Raw genomic sequence first — 10,027 nt, forward strand, 5'->3', positions numbered from 1 at the left:
CCAAAAATTTCAACCTTTTTACCTTTGATCCATTTATTCTTTTGAAAACCTATTTATAAAATATTTAATTGAATAATGTATTACCCTTTTTATATTGTTTATCAATTATCAATGCCTTTTCAGTTTTGGAGAGAGATTCAATACAGCTAAATTTATTAAATGATGTAAATCTTTAGTTTAGACCTTCCTGGATGTCTTAGTTAAACAACTTATTTTAAAACATATGAATAGAGATACAACAATCCAATGATCACCTTCCTTAGTTTAAGAACACTATTTTATGTAAATTATTTGATAGTCAATATTTTGTTTAGTATATTCAATTTATACATTTTACTTATTTCATATCCAAATAGTTAGCTCATCTTTAATGCTGGTAATACACCGTAAAACATTTAATGTATTTTGATTTAACTTCAATAACCTCTTTTTCCGAAAAGTAAAGAGATCCAAACTAAAAATTTGCTTATCAGATCAATTCCATTCATGTCCCCCTGTTTCTATAACAGAACAAATGTTCTGTCATAGAATACAATAAAAATCCTATACAACTCATTGAGATGAAATCCGCTATCACCACTAACTTTAGCCTCATGTAACACAGTTGGATGCAATTCAAACACGGTGTCCCAGATGCTGTTACAATCTGCACACCTCAATCAAAGAATCTAATGTTTGATTAAATTTATGAAATCAACACAGAACTTGGTGTCATTTGCTCAGTAAGCTCAATAGACACCCATCAATCCACTTTAACACCTTAATTTCAAATTCCATTTAAATTTTAAATTTAGTTTTACTGAATGATAGCCTCTGTACTATGTAAATAAAATTTAGATCATCTTCCTTAGTAGATGAAGCGTAACACACAATGCAATTCAGCTATAGTTAAGAAAAAAATATGTAATTGCAATAATTAGTCCCTGCCCATTCTTTTCAGGCAGGAAGGGAAAAAGACACATTTAGCATTTTGTGAGACAAACAGAGTGAATCATGGAGGAATGCAGTGTCGTAACAGTTGGTGCACACCAACCCCCAACTGCATCGTAAAACCTCTGACCCCAGGAGATGGGGTTGTCCTCAACACCTAGAATTACACTGCAGGGCTGCAGGACGTGAAGAAAACAGGGCGCCTCAGTGCTATACTAAAATAAGAAGAGAACAATGGCATCACACACTACAAAAATTTAAAGAAAAGAGCTTATTCACCACTACCAAGTTGTGTTGGCACCCATTTCGTCTCCAACCTGCAGACTGAAGGGAACCCCAGGAGTGGGCTTTGGCGCCCAGGTCACATGATCAGAGGTGAGAATCCAGGATCAAACATGAGAACACACAACAGGACCACCGCTGAGCGACTTGCCATGCCCCAATTCTGTATCTGCTGAATCAGAACGTGTCTAGAGAAGCAGTCATTCCAGCAGTGCAGAAACATCTGGATACAGTCCCGCTTTGATGAACTTTGGTCAGCCTTTCGTGGTCGACAGAGCAGGACATAGAAACCAGCAGACCAGTCATCTACTGAAGCCCCCGTCCGGGTTTGTCTATGATCTTTGTGGTCCCGACTCACTGCTGATTTCCAGCCATAGAAGACTCCCACAGATAACGCCTGAGTCCCTTTTGTTTTCAGCCAGGCATGAAAAGCAACAGTCAAAGGAGACATCTGTTGCCAGGTCCTATGAGCAGCACTTTGCAATCACGTGCAGCATCATCATGTACAGCAGGTGAACAGTTCGCTTTCACTGACCTTCGTAATCGCTCAACAGCGTTCGGCTTTCATACAACAGTCCAGCAGAAGATGGGCCTAGTTCAGCATCATCATGTCTTTGTTCAGCAACAACAGCGGCCTGATGCGGTAATCAAGAAGATCCCTTCAAATACATCTTCCCATGATCTCTGAGCTCAAAGACCCTTCCCCCAAGATTGCCATCAAGTCAGAAGGAAGGAGAACTGCCAGAGAAAAAATAATACAAAGTAATTAAAAAGCAAAACTTATATTTGCCACATTTTGTTACTTTCACTATTATAAATAAAATGTATCTTGTGATGCATCCTCCCGTGTGGCTCTAGATTTGTTGTTGTTATAGCACAAACGGCCAACTGCCCCAAATCCTGAACTGCAAAAAATAAACATAGAATTGTGTTAAAATAGTCCACGATCGGATGTGCCAGAATTAAGAAAATAATGACACTTACTGTTCAACATCAATAAACGTCAATACCTCGATGACATTCACTCTGCTTGTGCCAAATATCAACTACAAATTCTAAAATCACAACCTCACAAACTCATTAAAGAATTAGAACAAACTCTAGAATGTCCAAGTACTGATACCAATAAAAGTTGTGATTGAATTGCACTTTGTCAAATAGTTATGAATTTCATATTGTTCTACTAAATACCAAACATCCTTATCATTGTCCCACGCTTCAAGACAAAGTCCTATTTCAAAATTTCAGAAATCCTTTACATTTTATCTGAATTTCATAGCAGTTTTAACCAAAATTTTCCTCAAAATTAACAATTTACACCCAACTGTATATAATCAAAGTCAGCAGTGATGCAGAAATCTATCAACAATTTTAAATGTAAATAAAAATGGCATAGATGTTATTTGAAACCGTTCAATTTTAGATGATCAAATCTAATTCAGTAGAAGCTTCTATATCACATACATCATATTTTAGCAAAGCAGGAAGGCCATATGACTCTACATTAAAGAAATCCATAATTCACTATTGTTGAATCGAAAAAATCAAAATGATTGATTAACTAATTTACCATTAACCATATCCAAAAATTTACCAGGAATTAGGGTCTACTTCTGCTTCTCCCCCTGTTGATATAATAAAATTCTCATTTTGAAAACAATTTGGAATCTATGTCACTTTTATATAATAATTTGCTGAAAAACCAAAATATCATAAGATGTTCCACCATTTCTCCAAATCTTCCATCTAGTATTCAAACTAGACTGAGATTATGTAAATTTCAAAGTTCCATCTGTAATGTCTTCTCTTTATAACATCCCCCTGTGTTTTCTTATTTCCAAAAGAAAAACAATTTAGAGGTGGAAAAACAAAAATGGAAGAACTTACCCCCATTATGCTAAAATTTCAACATGTCCAATCAGTTACCCACAAAAAATATAAACCAAGTTTATTTAGTTAGAATTTAGGTTAGTTTGTTAGTGTTGTTAGTCAAAGTGGATAACATAATTTCCTAATAACTACATCTATCTGCTTTAAGCCAAGGCTGAATTCTTGTTTCATATTAATTTCACTGCACAAGCAGATGATTCAGCTTCAACCAGATTGTGACACCAAAATATGAAATCGTCATTACCTTAAAATTATCCCTTAAAGCAGTAATAAAAACATATTTATGAAACAAAACCTTCAGTGTACCTAAATAGTTTAAAATAAGAAAAATATCACACAGCTACACACTAAACTGCGGTCATATTTACACAGAGCATCCTAAAACCCATCAAAGGCCATCAGCCTACACGTTCACTCTCATTCACACTCAAGCAGACTCATCAACACATTGTAAGAAAGATGCAGGATGTTACCCCAGATTTCAAACCAAAATTCATCCTGTAAAAGTCTTAAAGACAAATATTATAACACCATGGTTGAAAAAAAATAATAAAAAGACATTATTATCCAATAGTTCTAATATTGTTCAGTTTTGAGTGAACCTTTTTTAAAAACTCCAAATTATACACACAACCGTATTTCATGATAGCCCACTGTTATTAGATGGCTACCTAGACCCCCTGTAGGAAAACCCAAAAACCGTTCATGTGGTCATGTAATATGCGAAATGGGCTGCACACAAAGATCGTCCTACAAGAAACAAAGTCATTCATTAGTGTTTCAACATGTCCCACATTAACAGTGTAGAAAACACTGTTAAGCAGAAAAACATCCATATGTTCTCCTGTTCCAATCAGTGAGGGTGTTCCCTCCTGTGTCAGGAAACCTAGAAATTTAAGTGATTGTCAATGTTACAGTATTATAATAAACAATTGGATCATTCCAGTGCTCAAGCCTGGAACTGATGCAACACATTTCACCCGCTGAGAAAGTAAAAACATCTGTAAATCTGTTATTTTGTACTTTTCATTTCAACACAAAACACAGTCCTAAAGCAATTCACATCAAAATCCAAGAACCCTGAAAGCGTGAGCTGGAAATAGCACAGAACTGAAGCACTCCCAAAATGCAAATAAGGGGGGTCAATCAGTCCCCCTGCTGTGAAACAAAACTTGCATCCAAAACGGAGACACCTCTGTCCCACAGAAGCACATTTTAACAGAAAGTTAGTAATACAACATCCAGCAAAAATATTTAACAATATTTCAGAACACAATCTTGAAACACAAATCACTTCCGCACAATCTCAGCACAATTCAGACACAGACAGACGAATAGACAGCAGCGCGTGGTGGGACATAGGCTACAGTATAACGGGGGAAGACAGACACACAGCCACAAACACAAAGAAACATACAAAACACAGAAACACAGACAACGTTGTAGTTCAGTCAAGAAAAGACAGAAAAAAAGAAAAGAAAACGTCAGGAGCCGGCTAAAAGAATGTATGACGCATCTTTTAATTGTCCAATTTCAATTTTACAAATCCCTTTTATTCTCATTTCAACTTCTCAGTCCTACACTTCAGAGCTGGGTCAAGCTCGAGGCGAAAATAAGCCTCAATTTAGTTTATTCGATCACTCAATCCGCCCAGTGACAAAAGGTTTTTTTTTCTTTTCTTTTTCAGCTGGGGAGAGCGATTGAACCCGTATTAAATCAAATAATTTATTTTAGTCCTTTATTTTCCACGATTGATACAACTCGGTCCAATTAACCCGCTATTAGTCCTTTTCCACGAGTGATACAACTCGATCCAATTAACCCAAATAATTATAAGTCCACTGGAGATGAGTCGAAATCTCCGGCTGATACAAGCCAAAACTAACCAATACACAAATTTCCAAAATACTTTTTTTAGAGGCCCAGGCATTGCTCCTCAGGGTAAAAAGAATAAATTAATCTTTATTAATTAATCAATTAATTAATTAATCAATCAATAAAACCTTCTTTTAAAAAACCCAGCTTAAGTCAGAGTTAACGTAAAGGCTCTGTTTGAACTAGCCACAGTTCCCTGTAATGTGTAGTTATTCAAATCCTTAAACAACCGACTCTGTTAGGAGGGATTTTATCTACCTCTGCAGCATCTGAATTCTGTGAGGCCGCACACAGCAGATCAGCCCCGGTCCGACCACACGGCGCTTCAGACAACTGAAAAATAATCAGATACTGTCTTACCACACCGAAGCGTCGGGCCGAAACGGATCAATCAGGACCAAACAGCCGCCCGCCGAGACTCCAAAACCGGCACGAGCCCCCAATTGTAAAGGAAGAAAATATTCTAACATAGTTAACTTTGGAAAAAGGTTGGCTTTTGATTCTTCCCTTCCCCAGGTCCACTCGGCGAGCTGCGTGTGGTCACTATGAAAATCAGCAAGGCATGTTGACATCACAGAATTACAGAGTTTAATCCAATATAAGACAATGCATACACTTAGAAATAAGACAATGCACAAGCCTACACCAGAAACTGCAGAACAACAGAGACATACATTCCATTACCTGACATAGGAGGAAAGAAAGCAAAGACGTACAAGACATCTTTGGAGAGTTTGCAAGAGCAAAATCTGATCTGTAACTTCTATTTAGAAAGCTTTATCCTCTTGTATCTAATCCATTCAAAAAGGGCTGGCCCTCGGTCCTCCAACCAGAGCCATCTCTGACACTGAGCTTCACCTAATTTACTGCAAACATCTGGGGTCATTTGCTTCTTTGTTTTAACAAGAAAAGGCGGAAAGCTTGTCCTGGCATCTAGCATTCCTAAAGTCATAAAACACAAGATAAGCTCTCACAGACAGCTTGTGGAATGCGGGGGGCCTCACTTTTGACCTTCTGTAAACCAAGCAGAAATCTCTCCTGCAGGCTTAACTGTTATTCACCCCCCAGGAGATACTCATTCTATGGGCTGGTGGTCTAAATACTTATCCATTAGTAGTTTTAAATCATTAACACAGCCTTGTTCAAAATTAAGAAATATGTTCAAGTGAGAGTGTTTACACATGCCATAAGATTAACTGTATTAAAGTCTAAAAAATAATCATTTTTCTTTAACAATATTCAAGTTTCAGACATTTACAGTTTATTGTTTGCTAAATTAGAAGAGGAGAAAATAAGGTGGAGGCAGTTTTCGTTCTGCATGAATTCATCCAGTTTGTGCACTGCATGACTTTCAGACCCTCGGCATGATGCTATCAGCATGTAAACCATCCAGCTCTTGATTTGCGGCCAAACTGAAGAAGTTGTACATATTCTTTCTTCTTTATCATTTACCCATTTTGATAAATCCAGGCATACCACTGGAAGCCAAATGGAGCATTAACATGTTTATCACCTCATTATGCTTTGGAGCTGGAAGTGTGTTCTCCAGCTAGAAGCCTTCAACTGTAAACTTTTAATATGTTTAGAACTATGTGTGCTGTTCCTTATCTTTGTACAGCAGAGCAGACCCATAAACGTGATGTTACACTACCAGGCTTAACAGCTGAATCTGTCTTTTTGGCTACAGGAACTTATCATATCAGGTGGAGGGTCAATATTCAGCTGAATGTGTGAGGATTCATATCTAGAGGAACTATGTGGTTTCATTTCCGCTCTCTTGGGTGTTTTTAAAGATTATTAGGGATGCATGCGTATGTGTTTGTAAATTATTGAGCCTATATTATTAATTTCTCTCCTTGTGACTAACAGAACAAAAAAGAGACATAAAGTCTTTTAGTTATTAATTATTTTCTGTTTGTTTTATACAGTTTTATACGGCATGCTAGACCATCCGAAGGGTTAAAGAACAGCAGCTGATTTAATTTTCGCTTTTTTAAGCATCTCCAAATCATTTTGGGGATTTCAGATTGGCAAGTTAGCACTCAGATTCCTTGCCATGAAAAGTGCTTTATAAACATGTATTATTCTTATTTTCATTATTATTATTCTGTCGACACATAAAGGTTGAAATATTCAGTAAGGTAAGCCCTTTAAATAAAGAAGCAAAGAAATAATAACCTTCATTAAAAGAAAAAGCACTAATAAATTATTTAAGCCAACTGCACTTTTTTCTTTCAATTTGATACGAATGTTAATAAGGCCACAAACATCCACTGACTTTTACTCAAAAGCAGCCTTGGCCACACCCACCTGTCTACCCATTTGTACCATAAAGCAGGAGTAAACAATGTCCCCTACCCCATTTTTAGAATCAAGAGGAGCACAAAATATGTAGGCGAAGAAAAACTTTTTCTTGTACAATTTTTTTAACAATTTAAAATTTCAATGTAGTAAAAAAAAATAATAATAATTGTATCTCACTCCTGCTTTCAAATTTGTGCGGAATGCACATGATGACCAAGATGGGTGAAGTTGAATGCCCTGTACGTTAAATAAATGGTTAAGCTGAGACTTTTAATCCTTAGATATTTGTTACTTCAGCCATATATATAATTTTAAACATCTGCTTAAATGCAACTTTTTAAAAGCTTGAAGCCTTTAGTAATTCTTATTAAAGAATAAAAGGGTTGCAAATCCCTGGGGGGATGTAAACCCTTAGGAGACTCAACAAACCATTGAACTGTTAGAATCTGTATTTTCTTTGACGGAGGATCATCTTTGTTTCTCTAACAGGACTTGTACAGGAAAGACTGCAATCTGGCCGCCCACCTGCTGCACTGCTCCAAGTCACACTACAGAGCACACAAGTTGTCTGAGGTGAGCTTTCTCACACTGCTGCTACAAACACACAATCATGCAATCTATGCATCAAGACAGCACTGTGGGGCTTTAATGGGAACTTTAAAAAAGTTCTAAAATGAATAAAATTCTTTAAATGTTAGTTAATAGCTTCTAATTGGTGTGCAAATCAGTCTGAAGTTGTTTGTCTGCAATGCTTGTAATCTAGAGAAAGAGTTGCTGGGCTAAATTGAAACCTTGATGAGTGGATTTCACAATGAGATGGGGCCACGGGGCTCATGGCCTCTTCAGTCAGACTGATGGAGGTCTGCTGTCTGAAGTGCTGTCTGTCTCTGCTGTGCATAATGAATGAGCAAATAAAGGCTGGTTAGAGACAGCGTCCCATGTACAAGGAGACATGTACAAGAAAATACCTTAAGGGAAAGAAGGTTGATAACTGTCTAGAGCTGTGCAAATATCTAATTTCAATATCTCATATTAGATACATCTATTGATAAAAAAAAAAAATGGAAGAAACTTAAACAAGGTCTTGCAAAGTAGGTAAACATCGAGTGTGTGCTTAAGCTCTCCTTGAATACTAGATCTAATTATTTCCCCTTCATAGCTCTTATACAACATATCTGATATCTATACATCAACTAACCATTTGATTTTTTTTTCTTTTTGTAGAATACAGTGACCTCAAAAGTATTCAAAATACTTTTTTGGACTTTAAAGCCACAAACTACAATGAGTTATACATTTTAAAATGATTATTAGAAACTGCAAAGTGGAGGAATAATGAAACATAAGGGTTTAAAAAATGAACAAATACAAATCTGATAAAGTCCTGTTAATTTGTTCCTTACCATACAAATTGACATTTATACGTCCATTTAAATCATTTGCAAAGACCATCTAGCAGTCAAAATGGAGAGTTTCTGTAATAAAGCAGTCTGCTGCAGTATGCTGCTTATGTTTTTTTTTTTTTTTTTTTTCTTAATTGTGGTGGGCTGCAAGAGGAATTACCTCTAGGGATTCAAAAATTGATTTAAACATTTTAATTGGCTGTTTGTCTTGATAACCCTTTCTGAGTGTCTGGGGGGAAGCATTTCTATACTCAACGCCAGCAAAGTGCTGTTGCTCTACTAGTACCATTCTTTTCAGTGTAGACGCAGATAGAAAATGGTGCTAAGCAACTAGAGAGAACATGCAGAAGCCACATGGAATCACGAGTAAGGTTATAGTTCATTGTGCTGCCAAAATATTTAAAGGAACAAACATATCCATTATTTTTCAGGGTTCATATAACCTAAAATGATACATTAATAAATTATGTCAAACATTCAGAGGTTTTTGTCCATTTTTATTCCATTGTGTGCATATAAATCAGAGTCTCACTGGACTTTTCAATGTGATCAAGCTGTAAATATAATTTTTTTTTTTTTTGGTAGCATATTTAGACAGATAGCAATTTTAGAGATGCTTTTCCTGTTTAAACCGCACATATGTAGTTTGATGCTCCGGAATGTGGAAGTAAGACAGAAGACTGCAGGAGTTTTATGAGGGATTTAAAGAGGTACACACCCCAAAACAAAGGAAATGTTTGGCCTTAACCAAAACCGGCATTTCAGGGAAACATTAAAACATCTGGAAATCAGATGAAAGTTAAATTAATATAAATGCTTAATAGTAAAAAAGGTAAATAAAATATATTGAACACATAAAAATGTCTTAAAGAACCAACATATTAAATGCTTTATACTAACTTTCTATATGCATGTGTAGGTTTTTAATTATTTACTAGTTTAAACACACTGGTTGGAGCAGCTTTTGGAAAGAAAAATAGGATTTCTATCATACTGATAAAAGAGATAGGAAACAACCTCAGTATATTTAAAATCTTTTCATCTTCCATTACAATCCAGACCTGGAAAATACTTAAATCCAGTGACACACTTTTTAACACTGTGTATGAACTCTGGTTATTGACATTGCATGATCCAGTTAGTAACTGGCACATATAGGAAACATTTACAGTGTTCAATCTAATTGACTAAACAGTTCAACTACTGTTTAATTACAGCTTTATTTAAAAATAACAAAATAGATGTTTCATTTTTATTGTCACCTGCTATTTTCCAGCTGGACTAACCCTGCGAAACATTGCTATTGTTAATCAAGATGTGATTTAGATTGGAGCAAACATGCT

General features: G+C 36.0%; 1 protein-coding gene across 1 annotated transcript in view; it reads left to right on the top strand.

Moving 5' to 3' along the window:
• Positions 1–7,854, top strand: part of LOC119777148 — a gene marked incomplete at its 3' end in the record, with an annotated part of 96,251 nt that extends 88,397 nt beyond the window's left edge. Inside the window, exon 6 of the mRNA XM_038275941.1 lies at positions 7,771–7,854. Coding sequence (XP_038131869.1) covers positions 7,771–7,854 — 84 coding nt within the window. The remainder of the gene's footprint in view (positions 1–7,770) is intronic.
• Positions 7,855–10,027: the final 2,173 nt, after the last annotated feature.

Source organism: Cyprinodon tularosa, unplaced genomic scaffold (genome assembly GCF_016077235.1).
Source record: "Cyprinodon tularosa strain WSP-4 unplaced genomic scaffold, ASM1607723v1 ctg981, whole genome shotgun sequence".
Taxonomy (NCBI): Eukaryota; Metazoa; Chordata; class Actinopteri; order Cyprinodontiformes; family Cyprinodontidae; genus Cyprinodon; species Cyprinodon tularosa.